Genomic DNA, 17,982 nt, shown 5'->3' with positions numbered 1-17,982 from the left:
TGCGGATACCGCAGCGGAGGAGGAAAAACGACATACTATAACTCCCTAATATGAAAGGTAGACTCGTTTAACGATGCGGTAACAAATTTTGGCATCCGTAACGTCAGTGGCAGCTCCAGACCAAAGATTTTTGGCCGGCTACAGAACCTGATCCAAAATGGTCAAACGCTGTTTCCGTCACTGCGCAACGTTTACAGCAAAGTAGCCCCTGCGACTTAGATACAATTGCAAGCACGCCGCACCGACGGGTGCCTCGCGAATGCGAGCATGTGCAGCTCGCGCGTGTACATAGCTTTGGTAAGAACTGAAATTGCACGGGCTCTTCCGCACGGGCAGGGACATGGCGGTGGCCGCGGCCGCCATGTTCCTGCTCGTGTGGGCAAGCACGCGCAATTGCGAGCTTGCCAATGCTACCCGCACGCACAGTATGGCCTCCATACTTGCAATCGTCTATGATCAGGCGTAGTCAAACGCTTCTGTATGAGTGGCCATTACACTTCGTTTCATACTTAATGTACAGAGCGTGACACTGTTAGCGCGAACAAGCGATCGCCGGTTTTTTCCAGTTTTTCTTTTCGAAACCAAGGGATGTCATCCGAGTTATTATTGCTGCGGAAAGAGCTCATTTACTTCTATAATGTAAGCAGTAAAATTTCGTGCTCGCTAATACTATTTAGAAGTACAATGCGAAAATGCGCCGGTGTCGTGTTCGCGCTAACAGTGTCGCGATCTGTACAGCGCTGTCAAAGTTACTAGCACGAGAGCGTGGCTTCATCTCCGGTTTCGTTTGCGCGAGGACGCGTGCAAACGATATGTGTGGTCAAAGGCCATTCTTACGCCAGCACCCTTGACAGCATTGTACACTAAGTATGAACCAAAGTATACGGGGTATTCACTGGACGCCATATGTCGTAATGCAAAGGTGCAAGCGAGCTGGACAAGAATGATGATAGTAATCCGTGGAGAAGGGGAACAAGGGGGACAAAGGACGAACACAAATCTTCAAACACAACTAGGTCTGGTGCGCGGCCAAAAAAATCCGCCTGGTCCTGGTATCGAACCAGGGACCTCTCCATTTCCAGTGGAGCGCTCTACCAACTAATGGCCAACTCGTCTGGACCCGCATCGCACTGGTGCGGTGCGGTTCGTGGTACACGGAAGGCTAGAGGGGAGAGGGGAGCTTCCTTCTCTGCCTGCCAGCCTTTCGTGTACTAAAGTGGAAAGAGTTTACTGCACTGGACGGGTGCGGTGTGCCCCAGACGAATAGGCCATAAGCTAACCAGGAGTGAGACGTCAGTAGAGCAAACGGCTTTTATCAGCTGCCACCAGTCTGACAACAAGAGTGAACGGTCTGCATTTTAAGCTTATGATTATAATGCGATTAATGCAAAGGTGCAAGCGAGCTGGACAAGAATAATCCCTGGAGAAGGGAAACAAAGCGGGTAAAGGACAAACGCAAATCTCCAAACACAGATGACTGGTGCACGACCTAAAAAATCCGCCTGGTCCTCTTCTCTTGTTACCCCTCTTGTTCACCTTTTCCAGAGATTATCGTCATTCTTGTCCAGCTCGCTCGCAGCTTTGCATAATTTACAATATAATCATGTGCTTGATGTTTCGTGAACTCGGCAGCCTGCCGTAACACCATCGAAAGCAACAGACTGTTGCAAAAAGTAGAGACGAGCACACTGGCACTGTATTGGCGACGTGCGCGACCGAAAGCGTCGCAGTGGTCGGCCTTCACGATTGGCCCAAAAGCTGACTATGACGTCGGAAAGGGTAAACCATCGACGGAAATAAGAGGAATGAAAGAACTTTAATTCCGACGGTGTTGGCAGTGTTGCTTTGAGAGCGCAATGATTTCAGGCTTCCACCAAATTAGCGGCGAGATGTTTTGGTGGCGCCCTCCTATGGTTCCCGCTTGTGACGTCATTACCTTGCAAACAACAAGTCCGATGGTGTTTGTAAATAGCATGGTGGAAGCCTGAAATCATTGCGCTCTCAAAGCAACACTGCCAACACCGTCAAAATTAAAGTTCTTTCATTCCTTTTATTTCCGTCGATGATAAATCCCCTTTTCTACGTCATTATCAGCGTTCGGCCGATCGTGGACGGCCGACCACAGCGACGCTTTCGGTCGCGCACGGGGCTAATACCTACTAATGCCCGAGTGTACATACCAATGCCCGAACTTACCTTAGCTCGCAGTTTCTCTTGAAGTAAGCACTATACTCTGTTTCACCTTGTGTTGTACCCACCGTGGTTGTACCGCAGGACAGGCTACAAGCGCGAGCTCTTTGCTCTAGGGCACATCTCGGCGGCACAAGCTCTCGTGCACCAAGGGCAGCTGCCAACGCTATGAGCTCGCGCTTCTAGCCTTCGCTGCAGTACGACATAAGGTCAAACGGAGTATAGTGATTGCAAGCCCACCAAGTTCGCGTACACAATGCACGTGCTTTAGGCTTGTCGGTGTCGGTTGTTTCTGTTTGTCACTCTAGTGGGACTAAACACCTGCAGTGCAGACATAGGCATGGACACGAGAGCGTGGCTTTAGAAAGTGCCTCGCACGCACGAGTTTTCGCACAAAAGAAAACAATCTGTTGAGCTAGTGTGCCTCTGTCTTTACTGTAAACATTTGTGAGATGAATCACGGCCCCTCACAGGTGCTCTGCTTGCAATCGTTTTGGTGGCGCCCTCCTATGGTTCGTTCTCCTGACGTCATTACTTTGTGCACAACAAGTTTGATGGTGCTTGTGATTAGCATGGTAGAAGCTTGAAATCACTGCGCTCTAAAACTAACATTGCCAGCATTGTCAAAATTGAAGCACTTATAAGGATTACTCTTATTTCCGTCGATGCGAAATCCTTTGCCGACGTCATAGTCAGCATTCGACCAATCCAGGCCGACCGCTGCGACGCTTTCGATCGCTCACGTCGCCCATAGACCTTTCACTAAATTACTGAAGCATCAAAGAGAATCTTGAAAACATAGGTACACGCGCTGCACATGCTCGCCTTCTCTATAGAAAATATTCGAAGTAAATAAACACAATAAAGCGTCCGCGGAACGCGCGTGCGAAGTGCCATTTGGTTTTAGCTTTTTGCATTGGAAAAGTTCGAGCTGAAGACGCCAGCACGCGCAGCGCGTGTTCCTGCGTTGCCAACATTATTTCGGATGCTTGGGTAATTCGGCGAAAAGTTTATAGGGAGTATTCACTCGCGGCCATAGCTGTGAGCACGAATGCTGAGCGCGTGCTGAGAGCGAGCTTCCACAGTTCTTTTGCAACCTGCATTCCGCACCATCAACAGTGCCGGTCGTAGCAGCCTACTGATGTGAGCTGATTCTGAGCATGCGCTCTAAACAGCACCCACAAATATGGCGTCCAGTGAATACTCTCTATTGGGCCATTGCCTCCTCTATACTCACAAAACCTGGCAGTTTGACGACGGAGCCACAGAGTGCCGGGTCGCAGATTTGGAGCGCGAGGGTCTGGTAGCGCAGAGCATCAAAGAGCCATTTCTTGGGGAACCTGGACGTCAGCGCACAGCTTTTGCAGCGGCGAGGACCCGAAACACACTTCTTCGCTCAGGAGAAGTGTGTTTCGCCGTCTCGCCGCAGCGGGGCGCCAGTCACGTGGCTCTCCTCTCATCCGTTGTCTGCCGCTCCACCTTTTCCATTTCGGCGGTCGCTTCTCGTGGCGATCTGCCAGACTTTGTCAGTATATAGAAGGCTATAATTTGGCTTAACAGGCGGCCATCGAGCACGCGCAGTAGTTCCGCCGTTCTAGAAACTGATTACGGCACGCTCTTGACTTTTGCACGCACTCGCGCAATGCGCGCGTTGAAGGCCGGGTATCGGGAAGAGGCTTCCTGCCTTCCTCACCCTGTCGTTGATTATGCGGAGAAAAACAGAGGGAGAGAAGGAAATGAGACCTTGCGGTGACGTCAGGGCGCCGTGCTCTGATTGGAAGGATTAGTGGGTAGAAGCAAAGGCTGTCTGCCCCTGTCTCTCGCCAATCCGAGCGAGCGAGAGCGTCGTCTGCTCATGTTGCCAGGCTGAAAGAAAAAGAGCCAAACTTCGGACACTACCGTATACGACGTGCTGTGCGAACTTTATTAAACCTCGGTGGGTGGCATGTCGGTTGTAGATGAAACAACTGAGAGTCGTAGCTCCTAGATTACGTTTTGGAACACGGCCGGGGGTTCACCCCAGCCGTCGAGAAGGGCAACCCTACTAAAAACGAAACAGAAAACAATATGCACCCATACGACCCATATCCCAAATACCAAACGAAGGACCCATCTGAAGAAAAAAAAAAGCCTGACAATTATGTAGTTTCATGGGCGGAATTCACGATTTTAACGGTTTTAATACAATCTGCCTTACCTTATACACATATTATAATCATTAAATAAATATTGTCGGTGCTGTGCGCCGCATCTATTCCATTAAAATATTGCTGATTGTAAATCTATTAAAAGCAGACGGAAGAAAACAACACCATGTATGTGCCATCAGACAGGAAAAGTTTGAGAGACAACCGTGGTCAATCATCGAACTTACCTGTCCGTTTTTCGTCTAGAAAAAATGCATATATGTCATGTGGTTGTCTTATAATGGTAATGGGCGATATCGATCGTATGGGTGAATATGGTTTTTCTTTTTAATAGGGAAGCGTAATTCAAAATGGCGCTGCCTAGGTTTGCAGGGTGGACGATGACACAGCTGCCTGCCTCGCTACACAGGCTCAAACTGAAACTACTGCTGTTCTTTTTTTCTACGGTCACAAATAAAATAGTTTCCTTGCAGCTTTTTAAAAACTTGCTTCAGATCCTCTGTTTCTGGGCTTTAGAATAAAAAAATAAAAAAATAAAGAAGAAAACTGCAGTCACCTACTTAAAACAGCCCAGCTCAGGCGTGATTTTCGCGCAGTTATTGTATGAGTATGAAACCCCAAGTGGAAATGACGCCAAAGGAGAAATAAATAAAGAAAAATAGCTTTTCTGTTTACACGAGGATCGCTCAGGACTCAAAAGTAAACTATATCGAGGATGAATTTCCATTCCGTTCTTATTGTTAACGCTACTTCAGTATACCTACCAGTGCGATCGTATCAATGTCAAAGTTTTTTTTTTTTCTTCCCTTGAAGTAAAGACAGTAAAGCAGCGACAGTTTGCTCTTTCAGAACTAGTTGGGGATGAATAGTGACACGCTCACAAAAAGTGTGTGAATCTCGCTTTGCGAATAGCAACCAATACACCAACAGTTAGTAAAAAATCTTTAAAAAAAAAGAAACCCTGCAGTTTATGATTTCCCTGGGAAATATTGCCCCGACACAATTGCAGACGACCCCAAGCATCCACGCTTGCAGAAGCCGTTGCCAGGTGACGAAACGTAGACCTATCAAAACAAGAGGCGACGCTGTCGTTTCCGTGCTGCCTCAAGATATCGACGACCACGCGGGACACAAACAAGAGAAAAAAAGAAAAAAAAAGTGCAAAGTTCACTGGGAATGTCTTTTCTTACGCCTACTTCCGCTTTCTCATCGATAAACGAAGGTGTGTTCTGAATCACTTGGTGGCTTTGTTTGCGGACTTATCGATCAGCAGTGTCCTCACTGCGAACGTCTCTCTGCCTCGCGTTATTGTTGCTTCTTCTGCTTTAAGGTTGCGGGCAAAAAAAAAAAAAAAAAAAAAAAAAAAAACTTACTATGTACACAACACATTGCCGAAGAGGTCCGTGGCACGGCTCAGGGCTCCGCACACTCCAACACCCGTTGCGCTCTGCTGACAGCAAGGATTTTGCGAACTCGTCCGATGACCACAGGTGTTCCGTGCGTCGACTTGCCGGCGCTGGCATGCTGAGACTGAGGATTACAGCACATTGTTCGTCTGGCGTCTGTGTGACCATCTGTCCTCGTTGCCTGGTATCCTCTTGCGATGGGTGGTCGCGAGGCTCACCGTACTTCTCAACCTCGTCGTCTCTGTACACAATGACTATGGCGTCTCTTAGACGGGTGAAATCATTCTGAAACTACTCCTCGCAATAGCTTCTTGTGGCCCAAGTGTTTTTGCACAAACTTTTCAGCGCATATCGGATCCGAACCCACTTTGGAATGTTGACGATCATTCGTTGACCGTTCAGCGTGGCACGTTTCCCTACTCAGACACCGTAACGACTACTCGCGTAGGTAACATCATTAGTAATGCTGTTCTTTATGTACTGGGACGTTTTACGAGTTCTTGAAGCTTAATATTTTTGAACCAGTAATCACTGAAAGCCTGCTTGTTGCGAATCTTTAGTTCAATAACTCAACTGAGCATCAGGAATAAAAGTTTACGAGAAAATGACCTGATGGGGTACCTTGGAAACACACAAATATTGAATCCTGGTAGCTTATGTTTTTTTTTTAAATGACCTAATTGTTCTGCCAATTGCACATCCATTCTAGTAGGGACGAAAGTGACTCGTACGATAAAATGTCTCATTTGGTCCAGCTGGCCACTAACCTGTCTCTTCTTCTCGGTACTCTTAGTACGCGTAGCTTCCCTTCCTCTTCAAGCTGCGCCCCCTAACTGTGTTCGCCCGACTCTCACAGGGACAGTCGTTTGCTCATCGTGAACCCGGCCCAGCGGGTCTCCGCATAAAATAAACCCACCGGTTGAACAGTCAAGAACGTTCTGCCCCGTCTTCACTTGCAGAAGTGCTCTTCCTTGGTGACTCTGCAGGTCTGACACTGCACCTTGCAGCACCAGACGAACTTGCAGTGGCACTTCTCGTCCACTTCCCGCACGACGGTCTGGTAGCCGCGACCGCAGCAGAGCAGGCGACATCCGTCCATGCCGTAACTCGTGTTGTTGCACGCCCTGCCCATCGTTCCCAGAACCGCTAGCCTGAAAAGAAAGAGACACAGGACGTTGCTTTGGGCCTCGTTCTAGCAGAGTGACCACCGAGAAACACTTGCCGCAGAGACGTCCAGCGAACCGTGCCAACAGCCTTTTTCACAATTAAGCGTCACAACAGGGCCACAAAATGAGATGACCTTCAGTGGCAGACTCTGAATTCACCAAATTTGTCAAGCACACTTATAATCTGTTCCTGGGCTAATACCTTATCTTTTGGAATGTATAATATTTTGCTCAACAAAAAGTACACGAGAGACACTATAAAAGTGCACAGTGTGCATGTGTTTTTCCTTTCTACTTTCGTTAATTTTTGTATTATTGATCTTGTAGATGTGCCGTGGCCTCGTCAACTGTATAAAACATCCTTCTCCCCTAGACCGGCCCATTCAGTTGAAGTGGTATATAAAGGATGTTCTTGTCCCTGTAATTCCTGCGTCCCACTAGAGCGACAGACAGAAACAAATGACAGCGACAAGCCTCAAACCAGAGCCTTCTGCGATTTCAGTGGCTTTGTAGAATAAAGTAGAGCCACTAAATGAGCTGCGCTTAGAGTATCGGCACTCCGTTCCTCAGCATTGTTGTGGGCGCCGCCATTTTGGCTCGTATGCCGAGCAGACGCAACTGCCGATCGTCATTATTCAAAAGATCGACTTCCTCAGGGTTAGATTCGCTGTTAGGAAGGGAAGGCAATATTGCTTTGCTCTGTCACGAACTGTTTAAACGGTTGTGGAGGGCGCAAAAGCCTTGCCTGTGATTTCAGATAAAGCTTCAGATAACTGACAACCATGATTTTAAGACACAATATGGCTGAGTGTCGTTACTCTGAAGCGTAGCTTATTTAGTGGCACTAGAATAAAGGAGGCTATGTCCAGACACGAGCGTCATGCACGCGCTGGTATCTTAGGCAAGCTTGCAATCGCTCGTGCTTACTTCACGAGCACCGAACGACTAAACGCCTGACAAGGGTACCATCGCGAGCATGCTGCATGGGTTTGAGGCTTGTCGCTGTCTTTTGTTTCTGTCTGTCGCCCTAGTGGGACACGGGCATTAGTGAACGAGCGCGGTATTTATTGTTAAGATTGCCCAGGTCTCCAAAGGGGTGATTTCGTCGGGAGACGATAAAAGAGAAACACTGAAACAGGTCAAGCTTCCCCCATAAAGCCCCCTCCCCACCCCCTTTTTCCACTTTAGCAGAGCCAACGCTGGAGAGAAAGCGACAGGGCAGGCAGGTCCGGTCCATTTGCCTCCTCTCCAGCATTTTCTCAGCTAAAGTGGAGGGCTTTTAGAGATGAGCTTGTCCTGCTTTTCTTAACCCTCAACAAAGTATTTTTTTTTCTAGTTTCAATTTTTTTTTATGATTATGGTTTAAATGTCATAGATCAAATCTCCAGTTTGTGGTTAAAATACCATAAATAAAATCTTCGCTGTATAAGATATATAGCGCCATGCGTCAGTGGTGTTTCTCACCATTTCTCGCGTCGTGCGCAGGCTAAAGCTGCGGCTGCCAGCATGCAGACATTGTCTGAAGCGTGTTTCTTCTTCGTATGACAGTCTTGTCGGGATACAAAAACTGTCTGCAGCCATGGAGGTCGGAAGCTTTTGGAGTCGATATATGGCGCTGTGGAGAGGGACACGCCCCCAACGATGATCACCACCAAGGGACGCTATTGGACGAACAACTCCGTTTCTTCCAATAACGTCTCTTGGTTTAGCTCATTATTGGGGGCGTGTCCCTCTCCACAGCGTCGCCTCCAGAAGATTCCGACCTCCATGGCCGCAGCAAACACCTTGTCTTTTGTATGATGTAGGGGCAGCGTGACTGAGCTTGTCCAGTGTTCCTCCCGTATGGTCTTTATCTATGGTATTCACTGCGTGCGTGGACTCGGCTGTGAGTCTGAGAGTGTTCAGTATTCATCCCATGGCATACATATCCTCGGACTCACGTTTCGTTCCTGGTGCAGTAGTCCGGCGACTCCTCGAGGTAGACCAGGTCCTTCTTGCCGGGCTTCTTGACGTCCCTGAGCACGGGCCGGAGGCGAGGCCGCCTCTTCCTCGAGCTGCCGGACTTGGCAGCCCCGGCCCGCGTCATGTGCACGTGCGTGGCCCCGTCGAACTTGACCGACAGGGCGTCGCCGACGGCGCGGAACGGCTTGAGCCGCCGCCAGCACACGCGCACCGAGCACGAGCCGGACACCCCGTGGCACTTGCACACCGTCTCCATGCTCTTGCGCAGGGCCTGCGCAGAGTGCGGACACGCGGAACGGTATACGCGAATAAGTTTGGTCGTCACAAACTGTTTTTTAAAGCACGACAACAGTTGGAAGCATTTCGGCAAAGCTACGCCCCCCCCCCCCCCCCCTTTTCCCTCCTCCCCCCCTTCCCCCGGACACACTCCCGGCTACTCGCATTGGTGCAGACATTTTAATGTCTTTCTAGTTGGACGATTCATATCCTCCCGTCACTTTTTCGAGCATTAGTATGTCTCGAATTTTAAACGAAACTTACAAGGATTTCCTGGATGGATTCGGAGCTCTTTTTGGGTTGCTATCTTCTTGGGCGTGCGAACGCTTGCTCGCTTCTACCGCATTAAAGGGGTACTCCACCGATTTTTTGAGCTACCTCAACTATCTATATTTTCTGACTCCCCGACCTTCACTCTCTCCGGTATGCTATTTAGAATCGCGAAATTCATAATAGGTATTGTGAAATCGCAAATGAAAATGATGCAGAAGCCAACGTTCAAATATACGCGCCCTTTTCAGTGCCGTGACGTCAGTGGAATGCAAGCTTGCCAGTCGGGCGAGCAGTCTAAAAATAGAAGATGCCAATCATTTGCTCCGTGCTGGAGCGCGGGTACTGCAGCGAGCTTCCCAAGCATTCATTTGACACCATGAAACTGCTTCGAATTAGTTTAAAACAAAATCTACACCCCAAAGAGTGAACCCTTGCCTTCCACTGACGTTACTTTTTCATTGTTGCCAGTAGAGACTTCGAGCTTGAAAAACACGGTGAGGACCAAAACTGTAAATTCGATAACTTCGCGAAAAAACAATATTTTGATATTTGGGATACTATTTTCGCGATGTTTGTTGGTTAGTTTAGCAAAATTTCAAGCAAATCGGAGACAATGAAAAAACCTGTGGAGTACCCCTTTAAAGGCCTGGAGTCCGGAGCGCTTTTGGATTGCTCCATTACCAACCGAGATAATTCCCCGTTTAGACGGTTTAGAAGGCACGTCAAGCGTCTCTTCAAGCGGCGCTCACGCAAACGACAGACTGCGGATATCGTTTGAAGCGTGCGTATGTATTAAGCAAACACGCTTGAAACATGATTGAAACATGTCCGCGGATGTCATCATGTCTTCAGCGAATATCGTGTTCTTCGTATGATTCACGAGCAGCACGACTGGAGCTTTAGACAGCTTACAAGGCATGTCACTAATGTCTTTAGGGTAGAGACTATAGGAAAAGTCGTCTCTCGCTAATATGAACACATCCGCAACCCCCCCCCCCCCCCCTTTCCCTCGGCCAAAAAAAAAATCATCTATAATGTGAGTTGTTCATGATAACGAGACAAAATGCGATTTACCGTTTGTCCCCGAAAGTTTAGCCTAAAAAACGGGTATTTACTTCAACAGGGTTCATCTGTCTTCTGGACATGGCAAACAAATCAGCCACTATAATAAATTGAAACGTAAAAAAAAAAAGAAGAGCTACTTTAACAACCAAATCTCGTAAGAACTACTTCACGCCGAGTATGAACAATGCGCAAAGCTAACTTTTTTTTTTTTAGGTCAAAACGGGTATAGAAACAAACGACTCCCATGGCGGGGGGAAGAAGTAATGGCTTTTCGGTTTTTTTGCCCGATCCCTCAAGAGTCATCCTGGTGATCTCCCACATTGCCTGGTGATAGTTAAGGGCAGAAATTTGGCTTAGAAGGGCTGGAGGAATTTCATGTTTGTTTTTTTAGACTTAGACTAGGTGGCGCAAGCTAGCGCTCGTTACAAAGGATATCGCCATTACCATCCATACATCCATCAAGATAGGGCACAAAGCATCGTCGTATCGCTTTCAAGTTGCGTACCCTTCTGCCCGCCTCGTTGTTGTGCAGGTTCATGAGGCCCTGCGCCGTGGCGGCGTCCTCTCCGGCGTCGACGAACTTCCTGCTGAACTGGGCGCCGAAGCCGATGTCGTCCGAGCAGCCTCCCCACTCCCAGGAGCCCCGGGGCTTGCGCTGCCGGATGGCGTTGTCGCAGCCGCACTCGTTGAGCTCGCCCTTGCTGCACGCCCGGGTGATGCTGTACGCCACGCCGGCCGCCGACACGCCGTACACGTACGCCTTCTCACGGCTCACTGCGGTTCCGGAGGACGAGCGAGTCAAAACACGCACGGTTGCGATAGACAGTGTAGGCATACGAGAGACAGCATGCAGACACAACCCCACTTAAGACGCGTTTCTTCCTTGTCTCTGCACACAATCCCAAGCAGCACAGCTTTGGCCAATCATTGGCCAACGTCTGGCAATGGTCCTATGGCCAATCGCGAGACAGTGGCCAGCCCCTCTGGCTATTGGCCAACAATTACTGGATATCGGCCATCGGCCAAACATTGGCCGATGAATGGCCACTCTTTGGCCATTGGCCAAAAGACCATCGCCAGCCTGGCACATCAAAATCCGTGAAGCTTGGGTTGGTCATACAGAAACCGTCCGCAGACATTTTGAGGCCACTGGGCGAGGTACTGGACTATAGGGGGCACTCTGTCGAATTCATTGTTAAAGCCCCTCTATCATGGGAAAGTGGCGCCATTCATTGTTGCGGAAATGCGCAAGACACGTGCCGCGCCCCACGTCTGGGAAGAACATGCGAGTGGGGCGACCGGAGTGCTATTTAGGTACCTCCGCATGTGGAAAAAACCGGCTAATCCAAGCCACTTTGCTCGTAGCGCCCTCTCGGGCACTACGAGCGAAGCGGTTCGGATTAGCCGGTTTTTATGAAAAACGCGTTGCGTTCCAACGTTAAGATCGTTCCACAAGCGACGGCGCCGAAAAAACGCTTCGGTCGTCTCACTCAGTCCTTTCTAGTACACTTTACGAAGGTGGCGCTGCGATCGAAGTGGCTTGGGTCCACCTGATCGCTTTCCACATTTTGAGGTGCAACTGAAAGCATGAGCGGAGCCTGTAGCTCGTCCCACTCGGTCCTTCTAGTACACTCTAGCTCAGTGCTGCGCTGTGCCGCCATGATCTTTTCAAGGGCTGCACGTTGCACGTGCCTCGTGCATCGACGCACCTTGCGCTACTTTTAAAACATAAAGGGGCTTTACTTGTTGTCCCCACGGTCTTGTGTTTACTAAGACAGAGTGACAAAGAAATTGAACTCTTGCATATCGACGCTTTTGCACACGCGCCAGATTACATGCATCTGCCACTGCCGACCTTCTCTCGGGTTCCCAAGATATTAAGCCACCGAAGCGGCCTTTGACGAGTTTCCACAAAAGCCAATGTTGGGGAGAACGACACAGTCGAAACTAAAATGGCAGTAACGTGTCCTGCTGTGGTAATGGTGGAGCGAAGTGATCAAAATGAGAGGAAACAAAAACTGAAGGTCGGTTAGGGAGGCGCCCATACACAGCTGGTGCAAAGACCAGTGCTTTGGGCGCACGAGGAGCGATCTTCGATGGTCATCTTCTATTTCCCCGATCGAAAACAAACGAGAAAATTTGGTTTGTTGCCCCCACAGCTGAAGCATTCAGCTAGAGGTGTTCGATCTCAATACAAACGTATGAAGAAAACGTGCTCCCAACGTTCTTGAGGTGTGTCCGAGGATAATTATCTCATCAAGTCTGCGGAGAAAGTCCGTGGATTTTCTCATAGCCTCCTATATATATACCCTAAAAAAAAGGACTAGTATTTAATTTTTAAAGGAGAACTCGCGTGTCCCTTATGTTCCTTTAAAAAGGGAGCAAAGCTGCCCCTACAAAACGGAAAGGAAATTTGCTCCCATAAGAAGGGAGGAAGGTTGCCAACTATTTTTGCTCGTTGCTCCCCTAAGAAGGGAGGAAAACGGCCATCTTTTCTCTCCCGATGGAGGAACCTTTCTCAGAAAAATATCGTAAGGGTGCAGGCGAGCTGGTGAATATTAACCATGGTGGATTAACCTGAGACTGGGGTAGAGAGGAAACATCAAAACGTAGAAGTGACAGAAAATATACAGGACGACATTTCAAATTCAGCTAACTCGTTTATTTAGTCCACCCCTTCATATAGTCTAAATCTCAAGGTCATCAGATGCATCTGATGACCTTGAGATTGAGGCTATATAAAGAGGTGGACTAAATAAACAAGTTAGCTGAGTTTGAGACGTCGTCCTGTCTATTTTCCGCCTCTTCTACGCTTTGATATTTCCTCTCTACTCGAGTAGCAGGAAGCGTGCAAGCTGCGGACTTCTCAGAAACTTGGGTGCCTAAGGATTCTCACAATGGACTTCAAAGCAGCGTTTGGAGACTTCAGTTTACGTCCGAGTAGAAGACGCGCTACCGGACCTGTGGTAACAGTGAAATCAATTTGTTTGGTTTGTTCCAGTGAGCTTTGGAGAGACCGCTTGAACTCAGCAAGCACTGCCTCTCTGCGCATTGTGAAAACCCCGAAGTTTGTACAAGTTTGAAACCTTTCTCCTTCCTCTCTCTTCTTCACTAGCCAAAAGATTATTTTTGTTTTTTCGAAACTTAACTGGTCGAATTTTAAAGTTTGACGTTGACCCTGGGGTTCGACAATAGTTCGCCGCATGTCTAGAAATAGCCCCCTAAAAATCCAAAAATAGCCACATTGCCAACCACCAAAAATCGACGCCAACTGAAAAAAAAAAAAAAAAAAAAGGCCCGATACGGCTATATATAGCAAAACTATGTACGATCCTTTCTTTTAAGTGAACTCTTCCCCAATGAAAATGTTGACCTTGTTTTCGAGATCCATAATGCTTCGTTTCTTCGCCAAATCGTCGTTTCAGAGCCATTTCTTGTGCAGGGCTGTGGTGTTCGAAAAATTCGTGTTTCACGCCAGCCGGTCATGGTCTCTATGTTGACGGACTACAAAGTCTGTCGGACGCAGTTTCTGGCAGCAGACATGTTCAAGTTACTCAGAAAAACCTAATTAAGTTAAGTTACTGAGTATTGGCCTCAAAATAATTTGAGTAGAAATTACTCAAATGAAAAGTAATGGAGTAAATTACTAGCTACCGTAACAAAGTAGCGAATTACTTTTGAAGTCACTTTTATATTTTTTGTAGTTACAAGAAAGTACATAGATGTTTTGAATCGTTAGCGAAATTCTGCTAGCCAAATATAAAGCAGCTTGTGTTTTCACATCAATGCTTTATTAGCTGGTTCCGCTTCTGCGTGATTAATTGTTTTGTACTTTCTGTTTTCTGGTCACTGATGCACTGCGGATGTGTCATTTATACTTATGAGCAGTGTGTCGAACCGAAAAAAAATACGGGTTCGGTTACGGTTCAGGTTCAGGTAAATTTATTTTGTTCCGGTTCAGTTCCGGTTCGATTAATTCAATCCGCGAACCGGTTCGGAAATTATAAATGACAAATTGCAACATCAAAATAAATTACAAATAAAACATCTGAAATCAGCACATACGAAACGGGATACATCGTAGTGTAAGGCTCAGGGATTTCTACCAGGAATGCTTTCTTTATGTGCACTCAAAGGTTACTTCACCGACGTTTACGCATTTGGACTTCATCTAATTGGGTCCGACGCAGTAGCTGTAAAATCCGCGACCTCCTTACAAACCCACTTACAAGTAGAACTCGCTAACTATCCCGCCACCTCGGCGTGTAAGCGATTGAAGGAACAGTGGGGAGAAAATACAGCTTTCTTGATTTGAACTAGCCTTTGGTAACTCAAATTAGACCCTTAAAGAAGTTGTCATTAAACAAGATACGAAATATGAAAAACACTTCACCGAACGCAACGCCAGAAGGACGAAATAGGATAAATATTAAAATAGAAGAGTTCGCTGTCTCACAAATATGTTAGCATCTAAGTGCCTATACGAAACCGGATGCATTATTATCAAACTCCACAGCCTTTTCTTTTCTCATTCCGATGGAAGCAAGCTTCAAGAACTCGCGCGTTCTAGAAACGTGTTACGAAATGAGCACACAGCAGCATTTAGGATTGACGAGATTGTAGGAAAATGAAATCCCATGACGCGATCTTTTCTTTTTTTTTTGCACAGCCTTCCAATTTTTTGTCTTCCGTGCAAGCCGCGACCAGCGCAATACTGGTTCCTATGTCAAGATTCATGGATGCAGCGTTTGTCAAGATTCATGGATGCAGCGTTTATATTCCTAAGACTGAGTGGAGAAGAAAAATATGTAAGCCAGGTGTGTGTCAGTTGACGGCACTTAAAAAACAAATGGCATTGATAGCACATTCATTGTCAACAGCGCGTGGCCGAACCGTTTTGACATGAGCCGGTAACCGTTATTTTTTTTCCGGTTCAGTTCCGGTTCGGGTTCATCGCGATAACAATATAACGGTTCGGGTTCGGGTTCAGTTCCGGAAAAAATACCGGTTCGGTTCCGGTTTTCGGTTCGGTTCGGTTCCGGTTCGACACCCTGCTTATGAGGTTTAGCACTGTCTGAGCTTCATTTTGCAAACAGTGTTTTCTTGTTTACAGTGCTGCGTAAAGTACATCTAAAAAGTACTTGAACCAAAGTACAAAGTCAATTAGAGATTATGTATTCAAGTATTGTAAGTACACCGTGTGCAATGTACAAGTCTTGAAGTAAAGTATATAAATACAGCATAATTTTAAAGCACAATACAAATACTTTTTAACATAATCTTTAATGATACCCTTTCATACCCTATTTTTTACTTTATTTTATCTGGTATGCATTGTTCCAGGGGTAATCGGAGGAGCATCAGCTTTTTTCGGAAATGGCGGCATATATTGGATAAAGTCAAGTCGCCACGGAGTAGTTCTTCTCGTGACGTCGCGAAGGAAGGCCATCGGGGGCGCGCGTCGAAGCGAAGGCAACGCGCGTGGATCGACCGTCGTAACGCGGTTTTAGTCAGATACGCGTCTTATTAGCTAAAATAAAAGCTGCACATAGCAACCTGTCTAAAAAACGCTTTATTACACGGGAAAAACATTACACCGCTAAAAAATCGATACAAAATGGCACGAGGTATGCGAAGGAGACTTCTATAGAAAAATGCGATTTTTTAAGTCGAAAACATTGGGTCACGGAATTATTGGTGTAGGAATGCATATTTTATACAGAAATACTTCCGCAAAATGGTGAGATACGCAGTGATTGGACACGGCAGTATAGACCTTTTCCACAGGGGCGCCGCCATCTTGAATTTTCGTCACTTCCAGTATGGGCGACGACAAGATAGTAAAACGTTTCAACCTGTAACCAGTAAAAAAATAGAGCGGAGCCAAAACGAGAATGTGTGACGGTTAGGCTTATATCCTAAATGTGTTCTATTGGCGTGGCGACGGCAAAGTAAAGTTTTCGCCCATACTGGAAGTGACGACAATTCAAGATGGCGGCGCCCTTGTGGAAATGGTCTATAGACCAGTTAAAAATCAGGTAGACGTAGCCAACGCGGACACGGCTCGAGAAGTGCCACTACACGATCATGTAAGCGATGTTATCGCGTGCAGTCACTGAATTAAAATTAATGTAATTTCGATCGAATGACAATATGAGATCGACAACGGCGAGGGTCAGCGGTGGGCTACCGCCCCGGGTGCCGCTGACCTTTGTGACGCCACTGGTGTAGAGTTCGTTGTCCTGTGAGCTCCTGGATCCACGTTCCTGGCCTGTGGCGAAACTGGTCTGTTTTTATTCAAGTTCTTTCCTTTGTTCCGAGGGGTGCGTGACTTGCTCCTCGCTGTCTCGTCTCTCTCCCTTTCGCTTCGAAACACATCGAAGTCGAGCGTTAGGCTTAGCGTCTGAGGCGCAGAGTTTGAAACGCAGCACAAGCGCAACCGGAGCGAGCAATCTAGCTGGCAGTCCTCTTTGGCGAACCAGATTAACTGCTATACTGAACATTAAAAAAAAAAAAAAAAAAAAAAAAACTTTTCCAGAATGTCAACGCACCTTCCGTTCTGTCTTAACTCCTCAATGCCCAGAGCTCCCACCCGTGGGTATGTACCTGTCATAGCCCCGTAACGCGGAAACGTCTTATATACCCTTTTTGTTGTTTTGGGCCTAGCTATCTCGAAAATGACCAACTGATGACTTCCGCCACCGGTTAAACCAGCCAATCAGAACTGGTATCTGCGGGGATTGATTTTCGGTAAGCGGACTGAATAGAATTCGGTACTCTGAGAACATTCAGTGACTCTACAGTCGGTGACAGGTAAAGAACGAGGTGGAAGCTCCTCTTACCTCTTTCTCGATTAGCAGAGCGAACGCTGGAGAGGAGGCGACCTCCTCCTCCACAGCGTTCGTACTGTTAAAGTGGAAATGGGTGGGAGGAGTTTCCCCTTTGAACTTTTAACCCGCCACCGACTGTAGTTTGGCCGATGATTGGGAAGGAGATACGACTGTCGCGCCCCCCTAGCGGCTAAACTGAGAACTATACACCGATGGGGACAACGACAACATAGATTATGCGCGTACGTTTTGAGGCAGCGCGCTCGACCCACGTAGCCGAACGTTGCGTCGTCGTTCCGCTGGGGCTCGTATCCAACCAGAGAAGCCGAACGAGAACGCAGAAAAAACATTGAGCACCAGCCGTGCAGAATGTTTGCCTCGCGCTAAACTGAAAAAAGGTGAGGTAAAGGATCCAGTGCACGCGCCTTGTGTCGGTGAACTGACAACTCCGAGGAAGACTCTAGGGAGCCCTTTTTTCAAAGAGTTTCCAGCTGTTCAATAGGGTTCACGTGGTTTATGGGCAACTCCGTTTATTAAGGCGAAAGCCTCATATGTCTCATCGTTCAGTCGACCTTCAAAGTCCTTGAGCAAGAGCACGTCGGCGACAGGAAAGGCACCAAAACGTTTACGTTACCACTCACTGGACGACTAAGCGAATTAAGCTGAT

The 17,982-nt window shown here is 47.5% G+C and overlaps 1 protein-coding gene across 1 annotated transcript in view; it reads right to left on the bottom strand.

Moving 5' to 3' along the window:
• Positions 1-4,093: 4,093 nt before the first annotated feature.
• LOC121834992 (protein Wnt-4-like) overlaps positions 4,094-17,982 on the bottom strand; it is a 116,099-nt gene continuing 102,210 nt past the window's right edge. The window contains exons 3-5 of the mRNA XM_042288819.1: positions 10,991-11,259; positions 8,850-9,142; positions 4,094-6,894 (exon numbers count right to left, since the gene is read on the bottom strand). Coding sequence (XP_042144753.1) covers positions 6,693-6,894; positions 8,850-9,142; positions 10,991-11,259 — 764 coding nt within the window. The 3' untranslated portion in view covers positions 4,094-6,692. The remainder of the gene's footprint in view (positions 6,895-8,849; positions 9,143-10,990; positions 11,260-17,982) is intronic.

Source organism: Ixodes scapularis, unplaced genomic scaffold (assembly GCF_016920785.2).
Source record: "Ixodes scapularis isolate PalLabHiFi unplaced genomic scaffold, ASM1692078v2 PGA_scaffold11__112_contigs__length_91849675, whole genome shotgun sequence".
In the NCBI taxonomy this organism is placed as follows: domain Eukaryota; kingdom Metazoa; phylum Arthropoda; class Arachnida; order Ixodida; family Ixodidae; genus Ixodes; species Ixodes scapularis.
The sequence above is the reverse complement of the archived record's forward strand: the minus strand, read 5'-3'. Positions and strand labels throughout refer to the sequence as shown.